Source organism: Meriones unguiculatus, chromosome 4 (assembly GCF_030254825.1).
Source record: "Meriones unguiculatus strain TT.TT164.6M chromosome 4, Bangor_MerUng_6.1, whole genome shotgun sequence".
NCBI lineage: Eukaryota > Metazoa > Chordata > Mammalia > Rodentia > Muridae > Meriones > Meriones unguiculatus.
Genome location: NC_083352.1, coordinates 123,067,896 through 123,088,230, shown reverse-complemented (window position 1 = coordinate 123,088,230; position 20,335 = coordinate 123,067,896). Strand labels below are relative to the sequence as shown.

General features: G+C 47.8%; 1 protein-coding gene across 7 annotated transcripts in view; it reads left to right on the top strand.

Moving 5' to 3' along the window:
- Positions 1–706: 706 nt before the first annotated feature.
- Cep250 (centrosomal protein 250) overlaps positions 707–20,335 on the top strand; it is a 51,599-nt gene continuing 31,970 nt past the window's right edge. For 4 of the 7 annotated variants that reach the window (XM_060382983.1, XM_060382981.1, XM_060382982.1 and 1 more), the window contains exons 1-13: positions 712–804; positions 8,032–8,314; positions 9,978–10,034; positions 10,710–10,792; positions 11,124–11,289; positions 12,001–12,107; positions 12,325–12,576; positions 14,221–14,317; positions 15,411–15,518; positions 16,035–16,193; positions 16,670–16,848; positions 17,388–17,570; positions 19,684–19,828. In XM_060382983.1, the coding sequence (XP_060238966.1) occupies positions 8,132–8,314; positions 9,978–10,034; positions 10,710–10,792; positions 11,124–11,289; positions 12,001–12,107; positions 12,325–12,576; positions 14,221–14,317; positions 15,411–15,518; positions 16,035–16,193; positions 16,670–16,848; positions 17,388–17,570; positions 19,684–19,828 (1,719 nt within the window). In that variant the 5' untranslated portion in view covers positions 712–804; positions 8,032–8,131. The other 3 variants (XM_021640499.2, XM_060382984.1, XM_060382985.1) reach the window with 3 other exon arrangements.

Below are 20,335 nucleotides of genomic sequence, written 5' to 3'. Positions count from 1 at the left end.
TCTAAGTGTACACTTAGAAGTTCCATTTGTTTGTCCTCTGTCTCTACTAACTGGCAATGAGACAAATGAAATTTCAACTCTAAGAAGAAAACGTTAATAATGTATGTACAACATCGTGAACATAACTCCCTGTTCCCGGCGGAATGCAGTGGCGTCGAGGTAGTCATTACTGAACAAACTGTTGCCTTCCTGGCTGCATTTAAGCCAGTCAAGCAAAGCAGTACTGTGTAAAGGCTTATGGAGTACCGAGCATTCCAAACGACGCCAAGTCGTTTGTGGATGTTGTCTTCCCTGAGGCTGCGTGGAGGATCAGGAAAGATGGAAAGCTGAGACCATGAAGTATTTGTTCGCCTAGATTTAATTGCAACTAGACCCTTTCACGCAGTCACAACGCTCGACTTCATTGGTGGGACAGTGCGCAGGTGTACCTAGCCCTCAGTTTTGCGCGTGCGCACTATTGAAATCTGAAGCCACGGGCGGAAGGCTGAGGGCGAGCGTTTCTTCTGCCCCTCAGAACGTTCAGCGCTAGAATTCAGAGACTGTGGCTGTCTCGACTTTTGGAGAGCGACCGTGTGTCTCACTATTAACCCCCCTTCCCTCTCGGGCCTCCCTAGTAAGTTGGCTGCCAGTACCTAACATGGCGGGAGGCGCGCCCCCGCGCCGGGCTCGGCTGGGCGGCCTCCACGAAAGGGCGGGAGTTTGGGGGGCGGGGCCTGGCCGCCGGACGGAGGGCCTCCCCGGGCCTGGCCTGCGGGCTGTTGCCGGCGCGGCGGTCGGCGAGGAGCGCTTCGGAGACGCGCGGTGGTGAGGTGGGGCTGGGGCAGGCGGGAGGTGCCCCGTAACGGTCCGGGGGCCCAGAGCCCGGGCGCCCGCGGCGATCTCGCCCGGGCTTCCCGTTCCCGGGACCCGGATCGCGGCTGGGACCCGTCCCGGGGGTGCGGGCCTGGCTGCCGCAGCCGCCGCTCCGGAGACCTTCCACCCGGTGCCCCACAGCCGTAGCCCGGGGCTGACGGCGGAAGACGCTGCGCTCCGTGCGTCTCGGAGCTCTGCAGCTCCCTGCGCCCCTACGGCTCTGCACGTGACCTGTCCCTGAGCGTTCAGCCCCCGCCGGCTGCTCCACGGTCAGAACTCTCACTCTTCGGGATCCAGCTCGAAGATCGCTTCTTCAAAACCTTCCCCGGAGGCCTGCTCCAAGGCTTAGCTGATCTTGATTCTTGGCTTTTGCCATCTCTGCCCAAGTCAGTGGTCTGCCCCTCTTTCATGTTCTCAGCTCGTTAGAAGTCGTGCCTTTTTTTCAACTCTATGGCCACTGGTTATTAGTAGTAAGTAATAAAATTACTGAGTAGTCAGTTGAAAGATGACAGCTCTGCTAAGCGCATTACCTGCAAAGGCCCCTTTAATTCACGCAGCGATCTATGTCGTGGGTTCCATATTTCACATTTTATGCACCAAGAAACAAGCACTGATAAATCAAGTTCCACAATGAGCTGGAATCCCCATGTATATAATGGCTTAACTAGATTGCCTTTGAGATGCTATGTATGCATTAGCCTGTAAGGTATGGAGGTCGGGGTTACAATTCACATTTTACTAAAAGGATTTTTTTGGGTTTTTTTGTAATGGAAATCGAACTCAGGATCTTATGCATGCTAGCCAGTGTTATGCTACTGAACCAATCTCAAGCCCTGGTTTTTATCTTTTATTTTTTTGAGACAAGGTCTTACCAGTTTACCAACTTGATGTCCTCTTGTCTTGACCTCCTAACGCCTGTTAAGTCCAGGCCAGGTTCCTGAAAAGGCTTATAAAAGAGAATTGATGTTACCAGATCCATAGCTTTCTTAACAAAAATCAAGGCCAGAGCCCAGTGTAGTGGCGCATGCTTTTATTAAGCCCAGCGCCTGGGAGACAGAGGCACTCACATCACTCACTGTAAGTTCGAGGACAGCCTGGTCTACAAAGTGAGTCCAGGACAGCCAAGGCTACACAGAGAAACCCTGTCTCAAACAAACAAACAAACAAATAAAAAAATCGAGCCCAGATCTTGGTTGTCCTACTGGAACATCTATACTGTGTTCCTCTAGGAACGGTCTACCTTATTGTGCTCCTTCACTCCAAAAAGGTCAGAAAGCTTCAGCTATGGGCATTATTATTCCATGACCATTAGGAAATGCTCCACAGCGCTGTGACTTTATAGCTTCTGACTTAGGCATCTAATGAATGGTGACATGAATGCAGGTGTCAGAAGCCTTAGAGTATCTAGACCTGTAGAGAGGAATTTTAATCCAGCAACATAGATGCTCTGGCAAAGGAATCACTCCAAAGACTTAGATCTATGTGATTGGCTGGAATACAGACATGCCCTTAGTATACGCCTTTAATCCCAAACATTGTAGGTCAAGCTTAGTTTTTAGAAGGAAGCAGCCGTATTTGAAAGTGCTGTCTAACTGAGAGGCAGGCAAAATGACGAACCAGAGAGATGAAAGAACAGTGTATGCCCAGCTTTCAGGAGAATAGACGAAAGAGAGGTGACTTAAGAAAGAGCAGCACACACAGAGAGAAATGAGGCAGTTTTACTGGCTCAATTGTACAGACAGGTTGCAGAAGGAGCGAGAGCTAGACACAGGTGAAGACTAAAGGAGCCAGAGAATGAAAAGAAGCCAGAAGATTAGAACAAATTGCTAGAGTTGGTTTGAAGCCAACCAGAACAATTCAGACGGAAGTGAGAGGAACCAGTTTGAATCAGTCAGCTTGGTGAGGAGTTTGAGCCAGAATGACTGAGTTGAACCAGCCAGCCAGAGCTCAGTAAGAACAAGAAAGGGTGAGCTTATTCAGAGGCTGAAAATATTCTAAGCCTAGATTAGATTATACACAGGCTAGAAGTTTCCAGGACTAAGTGTTAGATAGCAGACAGAAGCAGTAAGCTTCCGAGATGACAATTATATCAGGTCAATAAAAGTTACTTTTACATACATAGTGAGTTCAAGGCTTCCCAGGGCTATACAGTGAGAAAATTCCATCAGGGGAAAAAAAAGATACTTAAGACACTTGTACAGACCTGCGTTAGAGGCAGTTAGCTGCACAGAGTGGCTGATGAGAACTGAATTTGGGTGCCCTACAAGATCAGTATGGCCTCAAACTCAGAGAGTCATCTGCTTCTGTCTCCCGGGTATTGGGCCACGGTGCCCTGCTGCCACTCTTTGAATCCTAGTTTTCTTTCTTTCATTTTTTAAGGGTTTTATTTATCTTTATGTTAAATGTATGAGTGCTTTGCCTACATGTATGTGCATGCACCATCTGTGTGCCTGGTGCCATGAGAAGTTAGAAGAGGCCCTTGAATCCTCTGGGACAGATGGCTATAGGTCACCGAGTTTGGTGCTGAGGACTAAGCCCAGGCCTTCTGCAAAAGCAACAGCTACTCCTAAGCCGGAGCCCCGAATCTTAATTTTCTTGATTGTGAAATGAGGACAGCAATCTTAATACCTCTAAGGTGGTTTTCTCTGTGATAGTGGAGGTTGCAGCTGATTGTCGTCAGAGTGAAACACTGCGCGTTGTGCACGTTCTTATGTTTGCTCTGTGAATGGTTATGGAACTGCCGACATTTTGTAAAGCTGTGTTGGTGATCGTAAGGATCACGTTACTTAATGTTGTACACCAATCAATCAGCTCCCATGGGCACTTCACACACAGGTCTGTTAGGAACTGGGGATGCAATATTTACTCGTTATGTTAGCTGGTGTGTGCCTGCGTACGTGTGCACGCACTCATGTCTGCCCATTAAGGCAGAAACTTGGAAGGTAGATCATCACAAGTTCTAGGCCAGCCAGAGCCACAGAAGCAAGACACTGTCTCAAACAGACAAAATACACATAATACTTAGAGACAGGCTTGGTAAGTAGAAATAACAATGCTCATGTCTAGGAGCGGTGGTACTTTACATGGTACAACAGTTGATCAGAAACCTGGGTAGGGAGCAAATCACGTGGATAACAAGAGAGTGTCTCTTGCTGTATTCTAAGCACACGTGAGGGAGGCTGCGTATGTGGCTGGAGGAGTGGGAGCAAAGGGGAGATGAGTGAGAAAGAGGATTAACTCATTTGGCTAAGGCGGGTCAGTTAGGACGCTGGGTGATTATAAAGCTTTTCTTTAGCTTCAGTTGGCTGTTATCTGGGGTGTGTGGGTTTTGTGTTTTTCAGTCTCTATGAGCCCAGGCTGCCTTCAGGTTTACCATGTAGCCCGTGGAAGAATCTAATTTGTAACCATCCTTTGCCTCAGCCTCCCTAGTGCCAGGATTTTAGGCCCCCTATGCCTGGCTGTTTATGTTTGTTTGTCCCTTTGAATTTTATGTGTGCATATGTGTGTGTGCAAGTGTATGGGGCAGTTCTCAGGCTGGGGTTAGAGAAGGACTTTCACGAGGCCGTCTTCCCCTTGCAGTCTAGGTTCTGTGTGTTGATCTCAGGTCATCAGGGCGGCTCAAGCCCTGTTAGCCCTGAGCCACCTCAACAGCCTTGTTTTGTATTTTATTATTTCAGTTTATTTGCTTTACATCCCATGGGTACCCCTCCCTCCTCTCCTCTCCCCATTCCCTTCTCCCTTTTCCCCCTAGAAAAGGGGAGCCTTCCCTCCCCCCATATCAACCTTCCCCAGCTCATCAAGTCACATCAAGGCTGAGCATGTCTTCATCCCCTGAGGCCAGGCAAGGCAGCCCTGCCAGGGGGAAGTGATCCAAAAGCAGGCAATAGAGTCCATGTTAGAAACAGCGCCCCCTCCACTCGACAGACGCCCCGTACGAAGACTAAGCTGCCCATCAGTCACATGTGTGCAGGGAACATAGGTCCAGATCATGCATGCTCCTCAGCTGATGTCTCCATCTCTGAAAGCTCCCATGGGACTGGGTTCGTTGTCCCTGTTGGTCTTCTTGTAGGGTTCCTGACCCCTCCAGGTCCTTTCCTTTTCCCCCCAACACTTCCACAGGACCCCCGGAGCTCCGTCCCATGCTTGACTGCAAATCCCAGCGTCTATCTTGCTCTGCTGCTGGCTGAAGCCCCCCAGACAACAGTCAAGTTAGGCTCGTGTCTGAAAGCAAAGCAGAGCATCATTATTAGTGTCAGGGGCTGGCTCTACTGTGGGGTGGGTCTCGTGTGGGGACAGTTACTGGCTGGACTTTCCTCCACTTGATTCCCTCATTATGCCTGCCCTTCTTGTAGGCAGGGTCCTGATTTTTATTTCAGAAGGATCCTGTAACTGTTCTGTTGAGGAAACAAAGCAGAATTTAGGAAGTATCCCTAGCACCTAGGAGCTTTGGCAGCAGTCCAGTTGTGTTACCATACAGGGAATTATTCCAAGTTTTGTATTGAACAGCAGTTGTTTATCTCACACATTCTCTCTGGATCAGAACTTTGGAGCAGATCAGCTGGTGTTTCTGGCTTAGGAGGCACAGGCAAGGCCAGCAGTGATCTGCAGCTTTCCACCCGGGGCCGGAAGATCTGCTTCTCAGATGCCCCGCTCACAAGGCTGTTGGCAGAAGGCCCCAGTGCTTTCTCCTGGGCCTCCTCAGGAACTGTGTGTCCTCAGGGCAGAGCAGGTATTTCTTCAGAGAGGTTGATCAGCAAGAGACCTTGTCTCCAAGGCATTTCTACATACACATTTTTAAAGATTCCTTTCATAAGCCGGGTGTGATGGTGCCTGTTGGCAGGCAGAGGCCGGTAAATCTTTGTGAGTTTGAGGCCAGCCTGGTCTACAAATTGAGTTCAGGACAATTACACAGAGAAACCCTGTCTCACCAAAAAAAAAAAAAAAAGGAGTGAGAGAGATTTATTTCATTATGTTATGTGTATGGATGTTTTGCCTGCATGAGTGTTTGTGCACCACATTTGTGTCCTCAGAGGTACTGTCTGGGTACTGAGAACCAAACACTGATCCTCTGCAAGAGTAGCAAGTGTTTTAACTGCTGAGTCAACTCTTTAGCCCTAGTCGTTTCTACTTTATTCCAACTTACACTCAAAAAGAAAATTCAGTTTCACTTTTTGTAACCAGGCTAACCTTGAACTTGCTATGTAGCTGAAAATGACTTTAAACTCCTAATTCTTCTGCCTTGATCTTCTGAGTGCCCAGGCTGTAGGCCTATGCCACCATGATCAAATTATGCTCAGTTTAATTTTTGGTGGTAGTTTGGTGGGGGATTTTTGTTTGTTTGTTTTCTTTTTGTTGTTTTATGTGTATGGTGTGTGTGCAAATTTGTATCCAGGTTTACTTTTGAGCAGAAATCAAGATCTCCCTTGATCTCTTTCCACATTATATTTTCAATCAGGGTCTTGAACTTGAACCCAGAACTCACAAGTTTGGCTGGTGGAGGTAGTCATCCATGTTACCTAGGAAATGAGGGTATGGAAGAGATTCAAGGTCAAACCCTGGGGCCCTCAGACCTCAGATGCTGGAGAGGCAGGAGACCTCTCTGCTCATTGCCTCATGGGTTGGTAGGTAGGCTGCTTATTCAGAAGAGCCAAGAAATGTGTATTTGCATGTGCATTTTATCAGTCACAAATGCTGGCATCTATTTTTGAATTCTTAAAATTTTATGGGATGGGTGGCATGTGCCAGTAATTACAACACTCAGGAGGTAGAGGCTGGAGAATCAGGTGTTCAATGTCATCCTTAGCTACATAGCAAGTTCTGTGACAGCCTGGGCTGTAGGAAACCCTATCCCAAAAAAGAAAGAAGAAAAAAAGAAAGAGCCTGCAGGCCACAAATTTGTGACCACTGGACTGCCAGGAATAGGGCCCACACACGTTTCTTCAGTATGCATCACTGACAATTTACTGATGATTGAGCTGGATTAGATAGAGATAGCGCTTGCCCTTGAGGCACACACACATCGGTAGTAAAAACAGACAGAGGCTGATGGCAAAACGTAATGTAGACATTAGAACGTGTTTTTGGTTTGGTTTGGTTTTGGAGACAGGGGCCTCGAACTCACAGACATCTGCCTGCCTCCGCCTCCCTGAGTGCTGGGATTACAGGTGTGCGCCACCGTACCTGGCTTTGAACATCTATTTTTAAAAAGATATAGGTGAATATATAGATGAGCAAGAGACTGTGTGAGTGTGGGCATGTGAGCATGTGTAGCTGTAAAAACGAACCCTTCAAGACCTCATCTCAGCGGACAGGATAGGAGGTAGACTGAGCCATGCTGTAGATCATATTGTGATAGATGAAAATGATTTGGAGTTCTAGGAACTTCTGTTTGTGCACACGCAGCATTGTATATAATTGTGCCTTTGCTTCTGCCAAGCTGACGGCCCCTTCCTCTTCCCTGCACAGACTGCTGTGAGTCAGTGTGCTGGATAGGGATGCGGTGGCAAAGCAGGGCAGCTTAGTTCCACGCAGAGTCCCGAAGGCACACTGGGAAGCAGGAGTGCCGTGGTGGTGCTCATCTTTGCTCCTTTTAGAGGTCAGAGCCCTCCCTAGTCTTTTAAAGTTCTCAAGAGGGGACGGGAGAGTTGGCTCCTTGGTTTAAGAGCACTGGCTGTTCCTGCAGAGGTCACAGGTTCAGTTCCCAGCACCCACATGGTAGCTCACAACCACCTATAACTCCAGTTCCTGGGTTTTGATGTTCTTTTTGGCCTCTTTGTCCGAGCACACACATGATCCATATACGTGCGTACTGGCAAACTACTTATATACATAAAAAATAAATATTAAAAAAGAAAGTCGGGGGAGGCTAGAGAGATGGCTCAGAAGTTAAGAGCACTGGCTGCTCTTCCAGAGGTCCTGACTTCAACCACATGGTGGCTCACAACCATCTATAATGAGATCTGGTGCCCTCTTCTGGTGTGAATGTGTGCATGCAGACAAAACGTTGTATACGTAAGAAATAAATCTTAAAAAAAAGAAAAAGAAAAAGAAAGGCTGAGGAGTCCTGTAATAAAGAAACCTATTTAGTTCGTCCAGCCCAGATTCACTCCCCTTAAATGTTAGCTGAGTAATTTTGGGAAACCTAGCGTTTTCAGTTTTGTTATATGTTTTGGTCCCCAGCTCAAGAGGAGTTCCAAGACACATAGAACAATGGTTAGATGCCCTGCTGCAAGCGACCTGTAGCTACGTAGGAACTGTGGGCTTGCTCTTTGATGCTCCCATGGAGGCAGGAAGCCCCGGGTTGAACATGAAGCCCCAGGCACTGCAGCTAGCGCTGGAGGAGCAGGTGCTGGCGCTGCAGCAGCAGATGGCGGAGAACCAGGCTGCCTCTTGGTGGAAGCTGAAGAACTCCCAAGAGGCCCAGAAGAGACAAGCAACCCTTGTGAGGAAGCTGCAGGCCAAGGTGAGGCAGATGCCCCTCTGGGGAAGGGAAAAGAGAGAAACCCCCAGAGTTGGGTGCTAGAGTGGGCTAAGGGCTGGAGGAGGGAGAGGCCATGTTGGACCAAATGGCCAGGTGAGGATGCCCAAGACATTCCAACTTCCAGCCATAGCCTCTCCTTTGATGGTCACTATTCCACAGAGTATGGGTTCTGTGCCTTCCAACTGTGATATTCGCAATAGTTAGCTTAGTTGCCTGTGTTTGTTCTCTTACTCTAGAGCAGTGGGTCTCAACCTCCCTAATGCTGTGACCCTTTAACACAGTTCCTTAGGTTTTGGTGACCCCCCCACCATAAAATTATTTTCATTGCTACTTCATAACTATAATCTTGCTACTGTTATAAATTGTAGTGTAAATATCTGTGTTTTCTCCGTGGTTGGAGACAACCTCTATAAAACAGTTGTTCAACACTGCCCCTCCCATCCTCAGGGGTAGTGATCCATAGGTTGAGAACCACTAGTCTAGAACTAACCAGTCTAGAGACCTGGTTTTATCTCTCCAGTTCACAAGGCATATAGAAAGTGTGTGTGTGTGTGTGTGTGTGTGTGTGTGTGTTCAGGTGCACGTAAAATTGTGTGAATAAGGAGGCCAGAGGTCAATCTTGAGTATCGTCTATCTCCACCTTATTTTTAAAATTTTATTTTGTCTATTTGTGTGCATATGTCTGTGTAAGTGTAGGCCATGTATATGGCCTCCTCACAGGGCAGCTGGAGGTACAGGCAGTTGTGAGTTGTGACATGGGTGTTGGGTGCTGGGAACTGAATTTGGGTCCTCTGGAAGAACAGCAAGGTTTTAAGCACTGTCTATCTCTTCAGCCTCCAACATGCTGTTTTTTGAGCCAGGGTCTCTCACTGAACTGGAGTTCACAGATTTGGTGAGGTTGGCTAGCCAGGGATCCCCAGGGATCTGCCACCCTGCCTCTTCAGGCCTGGGATGGTGGCTTTTTATGTGGGTGCTGGGGATCTGAACTTGGGTCTCGATGCTTGCACAGTAAGCATTTTACTCTTTTTTAAATTTTTTTCTGGACAGAGTTTCCCTGTGTAGCCCTGGCTGTCTTGGAACTCTGTAGACCAGGTTGGCTTCCTGAATTCTGGGATTAAAGGCGTGTGCCGCTGCCACCACCACCAGGCACATCTTCCTGACCAAGCCCCCTGGGAAACACTGATTTTTTAAAAAAAATCTTTGGGTGTGTTAAGTGTGAGAGTGCAAGCATTGCCCGTCCTGGCATTGCCTTCCGCCCTGTTTTGAGATAGGGTCTCTTTATGTTTGCCACATTGTTTTCAGGTGAGCTGGCCAGGGAGTTTCGGGGGTTTCTCCCGTCTCTGCTTCCCATCTTGCCATGGGAGTGCTGGACTGTAGACACAAGCTACCACATCTGGCTTTACCTGTTCTGGGAATCTGCATTCAGGGCCTAATGCTTGCACAGCAGGTGCGTTCCTGCTGAGCCATCTCCCCAGAAAGTATTCTTTAAACACCCAGATGGAAACTCTTACATGCCGTGGCCTTACTTCACCATTGCCACCTGCTTCCCATGGTCACAGCAGATTTGCCCAAGATTGCTGGAGCCTCTGTTGGTGTTGTTCATATGAGCTGTAGCTGAGCTCAGGGCCTGCTCTCTTTGCTTTAGGTTTTACAGTACCGGAGCTGGTGCCAAGAGCTGGAGAAGCGGCTAGAAGCCACCGGAGTAAGTGAGACTGAGTTCTGGACTTCCCCTGAGCCCTCAGAATACACTTGTTTGGCTCTGTATTCGGCCAAGGGAGGTTGGGCCTATATAGGATGTCTGGTAGGAGTCCGTCTGTCTTCAGCTCAAAGAGCTTTATTAATAAGGTCTTGTAGAGAGCCTTGGCCTGAGAGACTCCAACCCATGGCTTTCCACAGATAAATGCAGGGGACTTGGTGTAGTAGGATGGACATGTGGAATTAGAGGGAAAGTTCATTTTTCATCCAGCAGGTGTCAGTGTTTGCTTCAGGATGACACTGAGCACCTTCTTGCAGGCCAGGGCTCCCCTAGGCGGTTTGTACTGTTACATCACTTCATTTGCAAACTCTGAGCAGAATGACAGTCACTGTCATTTTTTTGAGGCCTGTTGATGATGAGTGACTTCCCAAAGCCCCAAGTGAAGGATGCAGCTTCTGCATTCTGCGGATGGCATTGCTGCCGTTTAGGAGAGGTGACAGGTTCATTTTTTGGAAGGAGGAGTGCAGTGGATTTGCTTCCACAACAGTGACTGAGAAAAGAAGCAAACTGCTCCCAAGAGAAAGAACAAAAAAGAAAGTGGGCCGCTGGTGCAGGAGGCATCAGGGAACTGTCCTGAGTGATGTTTTGTGGGCATTATAAGGCCTGTGTCTGTCTCAGCAGGGCCTGATCCCTCAGCGGTGGGAAAGTGTAGAGGAGCCAAACCTGGAACAGCTGCTGATCCGGTTGGAGGAGGAGCAGCAGAGGTGATGGACCCAGCTTTCCTGACCCGAGGGATTATCCAGTGGGAAGAAAGGCTGATGGGAAACTTCTGTTCCAAAAGTGAACTTGTCAGGGGAAAGTGCTGGGCATGGTGGTTCATGTGTGTCACCTAAGGCAAGCAGAAAGCAAAGAGGGAGGGAGGGATGGAGAGAGGGAGGGAGCAACCTCTTGGGGATCTTGTGTCCCAAGGGCAAACAAGATTCTAGTCCTCTAATTCTCGTGATGGAAAATTCTGCTCACTGTCTTGCTCCCAAGAGGTCAAAGGGTGAAAACAGACCTTTACTTTGCACTTGCTCTTACCGGTCCCCAGCGCAGGTGTGAGAGTCTAGTGGAGGTGAACACAGAGCTTCGGCTACACATGGAGAAAGCCGATGTGGTGAATAAAGCCCTTCAGGAAGATGTAGAAAAATTGACAGTGGACTGGAGTCGGGCCCGGGACGAGTTAATGAGGAAGGAGAGCCAGTGGCGGATGGAGCAGGAGGTATGGAGAACAAGAGTGGGATGTGCACCCTGAGTGCTGTTCTAGTCAGGGCTGGGAAGGGTTAACTTTTGGACCTGGGTGGAAACTGATCTGTCACTGTCCCTGCCTCTGAGAAGCCCTGCCTCAGCTGACAGCTGTGCTTGTTTCAGCTTTCTGCCTAGTCCAGGCTTTGCTGTCAGGTAGCATAACACTCAACTCTTGCAAAAGTGACTAGCTTAGGTTTCAGGTGGGTCTGAAGATTTACTGTCTGCCTTCTGGGGGGCTGCATAGCTCCATGTTGAGAAGGTAGCTTCTGGATTGAATGGGGGAGAGCGAGTGGTTATGGGTCCTGGGAAACTTTCCAGTCTCTGCTAAAAAGAACAAATGTTTCCTGAACCTTTGCTGGGTTCCAGTCTGGGTGATTTGCATGTGTCAGATCACCAAGTCTCCTGTCTGTAGCAATAACTCCCATTCAGTAAGCAGCTACTGCATATCCTTTTCTGATCCAGCCAAGCAGAAGGCCACTTTTCACCCAGGGCCCCTTGACCTCTTGAACCTCATTACCAACTTTATTAAAGCCCTTAGTATAACCTGAATATAGACCCCATTCATACGCTATCTCCTTGAAGTCCTCCCTTCAACCCCCACCCAGCAGTCATGAGGATTCCAAGACTCCTGTGTTGGTACAGAGTCCCCTGCCCTTGGGTATGACTTGTGTTTCTGAACACACAGTTCTTCAAGGGCTATTTGAGAGGTGAACATGGTCGTCTTCTTAATCTGTGGCGAGAGGTGGTGACCTTCCGACGTCACTTCCTGAAAATGAAGTCAGCTACTGACAGGTAAGCTTGGGGATAAGAGGAGAGGTTAGCCCCTGCTGATTCTGAACGTAAGGCAACTTTGTAGAAGAGGAATGGAGGATGGTGGGAGTGGCTAGGAGGGAGATTGGCTGTTACTGGATACTGATTTTCTCAGACCTGCCCCTTAGGCTTCTTGGGCCTATGGCCAAGCTCTCTTCCTTGGTTGCTTGGAGTCTTCACTCTTCCTTCCTGTGCTCAGAGATCTGACAGAGCTAAAGGCTGAACACGCGAGGCTTTCAGGGTCCCTGCTGACCTGCTGTCTGCGCTTGACGGTGAGAGCACAGTGTCGGGAATCCAGTGGATCTGGGAGAACGGATGAGAGGGAGCCAGCCCAGCTGCTGCTGCTGGTAGCTAAGACCCAGGCACTGGAGAAGGAGGCTCATGAGAAGACCCAGGAGTTACTACAGCTGAAGAGTCAAGGGGATCTGGAGAAGGCAGAGCTCCAGGATCGGTGAGGTGACACGTGGACCCAGGAGGACTGTACTGAGGGAAAGCTGACTCCCCTAGAGAGTTGTGAGTGGGCAGAAGAGATGTCAAAAACACCCTCTCCATGAGAGGGAAAGGAAATGTGCCATTTGGATTTAGTGTCTCAGGTGGAGTCTGTCACTGTCCTCCAGCTACCTTGCAACTCTGTCTCTTTCCTGGTGGTTTGTGATGCTAGCTGTTCTCTGTCAACAGCTGTGTCCTCGTAGCCATACTCTTTCTTACTTACATGTTCCTGTATGCCAGCCTTAGCCTGAAATGCCTTCCTTCTCTCCCTATGCCTTGCCCTTAAGGTAGAGTTCACGTGTCACTTCCTCTGTGACTTCTCTGCTTCAATAGCCTGTAGTCCTATGAGTTTTTCCACCTGCTCATACAGCACTAATCTTATTGTATCTCATTAATTACTTTGTTTCTTTGTATCCCTTTGGGCAGGAGCAGGTTAGGTTTATTTGTTTTTGTTGTGCTGGGGATTGAACTCAGGGCCTTGCATATGCTAGTCAAACATTCTGCCCTTGAGCTCTCCCCATGCTTTGGCTGTTTTAATTTTTGGATTATAATGAAACAGGATTTTTAAAATAATAAGAATGGAAGATATGAGCAGAATCCCACTGATTATCAGGGCAAAATCTATGTCACGACTAGGGCTCTGTCTTACCTATTTATTGGTGCTGTACATAAGTTGGGGACTGTTTATTTTCTTTTTGCCTTTGGAGACATTAAGAACAAAGATCCTGTGTTAGTAAGTTGTGTCTAGTGTTTTGAATCTTATCTCTTATACAATAGGTAATTATTTGTTGAATGCTATAATAATAATTAAATATAATACAGTGATTTGGGCTGCTAGAGGTGACTCATAATAAAGTTATTTAGGCTTGAAATTTTCATTTAGCCAAGTGTGGCATTCATCACTTTTAATCTCAGCTCTTTGTAGTTATAGGCAGGTGGATCTCTGTGAGTTCAAGGTCAACCTGTTCTACACAGCAAGTTCTAGGCCAGACAGGGGCCATGTAATAAGAGCTTTCCTCAAAAATAAATACATAGAGAATTTCAGGCATGCTTGAGTTAAATAGATGCTGCCCCCCCAAAAAGGAAAAAGGAAAGAAAGCCATGCATGTAATGCTAGGCACAAAGCTTTGAGATATGCTGTTCAATGGATGTTGGTGATTTTGCTGGATATAGTAGTTATGTTGTCTCCCAAGTCACCTGTCCTTTTTCCCTATCAGAGTCAAATCTTGGGCTGGAGGGACCTTGGGACTCTGCCCTGTGACGATTCTGATGTTCTTATTGGCTTCAGGGTGCTTGACTTCACAATCAAGCGAGGCCTGAAGGGTCTGGGCCAGGGCTTTCCTTCAGCTCTCAGGCCCTCAAACCCGCGTTCCAGTCTTGAGATGTGGTAAATCCCTGCATGTGTCTGAGTGGCTTTTGGCTTCCCCCCACCAGATCAAGATTATAGAATCACGTGGTACTCAGGGAGTACAAAGCAATGGGCATGCCCAAAGGATTCTGGGGTCTGCGGTGAGAGTGCCCATGTTGGGGGCTGAGGTGTGCTGTTGTGTGGCTCTGTCCACGTCCTTGGGCCGCCCAGGTGACAGTGCTGTGCTTTTCTCCTTAGAGTGACAGAGCTCTCTGCTCTGCTGAGCCAGTCTCAGAAGCAAAATGAAGATTATGAAAAGATGGTAAAGGCTCTGAGAGAAACGATGGAGATCCTGGTATGTGGTCCTCTGTGTTGCTAAGGAGCTAAGAGTGGGGTGACAGATTCCTTGTTCTTTGTGGACAAGTAGTGAATGGTGCTGGTTGAATGGTCCTTGATGAAATTCTCCAAAGCTGAAAAATAAAGTTTGGTTGAATCTGAAAATTAGTTAACTCATTCATTTACCCGTTTAATAAAATACTAATAACTGTCCACTATCCTGACTATATTCCTGGAAAAAGTACAATGAGCTATATTTGAAATGTGTCCTTATCAGAATGAGGTGACTCATATGTGAATTTGAGGCCAGTGTGAGCTACATGGAACCCTAAAAAAAACTAAAGGATAGGAATGAGCAAGCGGTCAGGGAAGGGGTCTGTGGAGAGATTCAAAACCAAGTCACTTGGAGACTGCTGAGGAGTGTGGCAGTGTTTAGCTTGCAGCGGAGTGGATATAAGGAAGAATGCTGCTCCTTCACGTCTCTGCAAGTCGAGTTGATAAGTTATAGATAAGGTAATAGGTTTTGACTCAAGCTGGAGCTCTGCACTTGAACAGTGTGTCTTGTGGAGGAGTGAGGTTGTACTCCCTAACTTAAATATCTGCCAAGGGTGTTGCAGAAGTAATTCTCTAAGATGGATGTTAGAACCCCTGGCTTGATTACATGTTTTGTCTCAACACATTTTCTGGTCACTGACTTGGTAATTCCTGAATCCCTGTCCACTCTATACCCATAATTGCATCTATGTTGGAGTCCACCGGAAAGCAGACTTGTTTGTGCCCCTTTAATTTTTTCTTGTCAGGGATTTGCCAATGCAAACATCCATTAGGGCTCAAGTAACTTAAAAGGAGTGAAGTTGGATTGCAAAGAATTGTGGGTTTCCAGGGCTGTCATAGTATTCACTGCTAATAGAACAAGAATGGTGTTCTAGGCAGTCATGGGACTTCACATCATTTATTCTGCGCTTTCTCTTGCCATACTACGTGTTTTCAGACTCCTCCGGGAAGTGTGGTTGACAGAAAACACAGAATATGTCTTTGACTGATTTGGGGACAAGAAGGATGAATTTTCTTCTGAGATTTTGGCTTTTGGTCTCTATTTTGTTTTTAATCAGGAGACGAATCACGCAGAGCTAATAGAACATGAGGCGTCTCTCAGCAGGAATGCGCAAGAGGAGAAGCTGTCTTTGCAGCACGTGATCCAGGCTATAACCCAGGCCCTGGTAAGGCCCTTGTCCTGTGACTGGGCAGTGCCCCCACTCCTCCATTTCCCCTCGGCCACCATGGTTTCTAGACCGAGGTTTGGGCTGAGGGTCATGTAAGAAGTTCTCGTAGTGTACGTGAACTTATTGGAACCCTGAGGTGTCGGTAGACATTCATGTCCTGGCACTGTAGCGGACTGGTCCTCTAACTTGTTGCCTGTTATGGTCTTAGACCATAGGCTGAATTCTGCCTTTGTCATTGCAATAGAATTTTCCTCCCTTCTCCCCACTCACTTATGGCCCCAGAGAGATCCTAGCCTTATTGCTAACTCTACACTTAAATCTCCAAACATGAGGAGGTGATGTGTTCAGTCATTTTTTCCTCTTTAGGTTCCCTTCCCTGCCCCTGCCCCCCTACCCCCCTGCCCCCCTGCCCCTGCCCCCTGCCCCTGCCCCAGGGGAAGGACCTGTGAAGGAAGCTTTCAGTTTCCTCTGCTCTTAGTGCAAGTCTCTCAGTGACACTGGGTTGTATTTCAGGCCTCAGTGGAAGAAGAGGACACTATGACCCAAAGCTTGGGTCATGAGAGCTCATTGCAGTTGGACTGTAGTGACTTTTCCCAGTTTGATCCCCAGGACCCAGACAAGGCTCTTACTCTGGTGCACTCAGTGCTGACTCGGAGACAGCAGGCTGTGCAGGTAAGAACCCCCAGAACTGCTCCTCAGCCTCAGGAATGGAGCCCCAGGCACACCTGGATTATCAGTCTGGATTATCCCTTTCAGCTGGCCAGTCAGAGGATTCAGTTGGCACCCCAAATACACATTAATTTCTCTGTTTGCCAGTGGCTTACACAGTGGGCAGCTTACACAGTGTGGCTTACACAAGCGCCAGTTGCATGCATGTCACTTTTAAATGCCAATAAGCAGAGTCCGGGGAGAATGTAAATGTTCCCAACTCCAAGAGTCCTTTATTGTCCCCTCATGCCACTACAGCTGAAAGTGATAGACTCCAAGACATGGAACCCAGTAAATGTGGTCCTTTGACATCTCAGTTGGCCACATTTCTGTTCTCAGCTGACTTGTTACATTTGCTCCCAGTTCCCTTGCCTTGGAGTCATTCCTTTGCTTTTTGGCTTTTTGCTCATCATCTTGTTTCTGTTGCTCTCCTTCCACAGGACCTCAGGCAGCAACTCGCAGGCTGCCAGGAGGCTATGAGCTTCTTGCAGCAGCAGCACGATCAGTGGGAGGAAGAGGGCAAATCCCTGAGAGAGAGGCTACAAAAGCTCACTGGAGAGCGGGATGCTCTGGAGGGGCAGACTGTGGACCTTCAGGGAGAGGTGGACTCTCTCAGCAAGTGAGTGAACAGGCTGCTTATCCCTCCCTTCCATGTTTGTTTTGTTGTTGTTGTTGTTGTTGTCTTTTTAAAGAAGGCAAAGCCTTCACAAATATATTTTGCTACGTGTCTAGTTTTAATTGCAGTTTTCAGGGCTGGGAGCCAAACCCAGAACCTTTGGCTTGTTAGGAAAGCACTCTTACGGCTGAGCTACATGCTCAGGTCCCCAGTGTCTGGTTTAGTCCTCACTTAGCCACTTACCTATCACTGTCCTGTTTTTGATTGACTCTTCCTGCTATCCCTGGGCTCATGGATGCTTAAGGCTGCTATGGTTTTTGTTGTTTCCTGTGGGAAAACCCTTTGGGTTGGAGTCTTTAAGATCATGTAATAAATGGTCTCCTGCTTGAAAAAGTATTATATAGATACTTTATATAATACTTACATAATAGATATTATATAGTATTGTATAGATATCGGATGTTGAAAAGAAACAAGCTCTGTCGCCTTTTTCCACTTGGACCTTTGGTCCCCGGGTCCGCTCATCTCTGATTTCATTTCAGGGAGCGAGAGCTGCTGCAGAGGGCCAGGGGAGAGCTGCAGCAGCAGCTGGAAGTGCTGGAGCAGGAAGCATGGCGACTGCGAAGGGTGAATACGGAGCTGCAGCTGCAGGGCGATTCTGCCCAGGGGGAGAAGCAGGAGCAGCAGGAGGAGCTGCACTTGGCTGTCCGAGAGAGGGAGCGCCTGTAAGTGCAACCAGGCCTCTCCTCACCAGGGCCTGGCCTTCGTCGTGTCCACACCTTCCCCCACTTTCTCTCTTAGAAATGGAAAGCCTAAAGCCCGCACACAGTGGGTTCACATTAGCTCACTGCTTCTTCCTTTGCATAAAGGTGAGTTCAGAAAATTCTACTAGAGCAGTGGCTCTCAGCCTTCCTAACACTGCAGCCCTTTGCTACAGCTCCTCATGCTGTGGTGACCCCAACCACAACATCACTTCATTGCTACTTCATAACCAATGCTGCGACTGTTAGGAATTGTGACATAACTATCTGATGTTCAGGATATCTAGGTGACCCCAAAGGGGTCATGGCCCACAGGTTGAGAACCACTGATGTGGACATTGCTGAGCCCCTACAGTAATGAGGGACTGTGAGGGCTACAAAAATGAGGCAGATGCTGACCATGCTCTCAAGGAGCTTGAAATCTAATGAGAAGTCAGACAAGGAAACAGCTGTGACATGACGCTGAAAGAAGTGTGGCCTGCCTAGAGTTGAAGCTTGGTGTTTTGGAAGCATAGGAGCAACAGTTAATTATTGAGAATCAAGGATAACTTTATGGAGGAAGGGATAGGCTTTGATGGGGCTTCGATCTGTTTTAGTTTGTAGAAAAAAGGACCAAGGGGACAGAATAGCAAAAAGGAAGGAAGAGTTTTATTGTGTCCTCAGAGTTAGCTGCCTGCAAAAAGATGAAACCACTGGGAATTGATGGGGAATTCCCTGGTCAGGAGAGGAAATCCAAGGTCAGTGCCCCCACTAATCTGTAACCTCTACTAGACAATGCTGCCTAGGGAAGGGACTGTAGAGCACAACAAAGGCATGGTGTAGATTTGGCTTTGCCATCACCACAGATATGTCTCTTGGCAAAGTGGACATGATAATTGAAGAGTTATTGAAAAGGTGGGGCAGGACTTCATAAAATGCTAGCATAGGGCTATCGAAACGGCTCAAAGACACCCTGCTATCTTAGAGCTCAGCGTGAGTTCAATCCTCTCGTGGGTTGTCCTCTGACTTCCACACATGTATTGTGCTTCTCTCTCCAAACACAAATGCCTTTAATCCCAGCACTCTGGGAGACAGAGTCAGGCGGATTCCTGTAAGTTCAAGGCCAGCCTGGTCTACAGAGTGAGTCCAGGACAGCCAAGACTACACAGAGAAACCCTGTCTTGAAAACAGCAACAAAAAAGATAGGGTTTCTCTGCATGCCAGTGGCTGTCGTGGAACTCACTCTGTAGACCAGGCTGGCCTCGAACTCAGAGATCTGCCTGCCTCTGCCCCCTGAGTGCTGAGCTAAAAGGTGTGTACACCACTGCCCACCTTGAACTCACTTTTTAATGCAAACAGAGAGCCTGGAAGCAAGTTCTTTCATTGGTATATTCCCCTACTCATTCCTTGCACCTACTAAACAGTGGAGGCTTGAGGAAGCCTGAGCGTCTGCCAGAGGGTAGGGCCATGCCTTGTGTCCCGCAATGAGGCGAAGGGCAGACAGTCCACACAGATACATGTGTGTTTAAAATTTGATCTGTCTGACTCAATAATGTAATTAGGTAAGTCAAAAGCCAAAGCTATTGAAAAAGATGCCAGGGTATATTGGTTCACACCTTTAATGCCGACACTCGGGAGACCGAGGTGAGAAGGCTGCTGTGAGCTCAAAGCTGGCCTAGGCTGCAGAGTAGACCCCGCTTCAGTAACCAAAACAACAGCAGCAAAACCCTCCTATTTAAAAGGTGCACACAGGGAAGGCTCCCCACATTTTTTTCTTTCTCTGTTCCGTTTTCCTTCCTTCCGTTGGTAACCATTTCAGTTAATTTTTTTTTTTTTATCTTTCCAGTCTGCTTCATGCAGATATTCTGCTTTCTTTTTTCTTTCACTTTTTTTTTTTGCATGAAAGGCAGTTCACTAACATACTGTTATGGACTCTGCTTTTTCCACTTTTTCTGTCTTAGAGAGCTTCCCTTATTAGTTTTTAGAAACTAATTCCACTTTTTTTTTTTGCATAGAAAAAGAAATTATATTCCTGTCTCCAGCTGGAATGTGGCCACACCCAAAAACTTCCCCTAGCTCCATCTCCTTCTCTTCTTAGTCAGGAGATGCTGGTGGGCTTGGAAGCCAAGCAGTCAGAATCACTAAGTGAGCTGATCAAGCTCCGAGAAGCCCTGGAGTCAAGTCGCCTGGAAGGAGAGTTACTGAAGCAAGAGCAGGTGGAGGTGACTGCAGCCTTGGCCAGGGTATGTTGGCCTTCTCACTTGTTCGGAAAGTTGTGCTCCCAGGAAAGGGGCTTGAATCACTACTGTGCTTCTGGGTCCTCCTTCAATGCCCTCTGCATTGAAGTTCAGTGAGTTTTCTAAAGTGCAAATCCGGTTGTTAGTCTTAAACCCATCTAGAGGGCTGGAGATGGCTCAGTAGTTAAGAGTGCATACTGCTCTTGAAGAGGACCCCAGTTCACCTCCCAGCACCCACATCAGGTGGCACACAACTGCCTGTAACTCCAGGGGAATGTGACATCCTCTTCTGGACTTCTTGGGCACTGTACATTTAGTATTCATTTATGAGAAAAGAGACAAAGACACACACACATATACACATGACTTAAAATTATAAATGTTAAGCTGGGAGCATTGGCGCACACCTGTAATCCCAGCACTCTGGGAGGCAGAGGCAGGCAGATCACTGTGAGTTCAAGACCAGCTTAGTCTACAAAGCAAATTCAAGACAGACAAGGGTACACAGAGAAA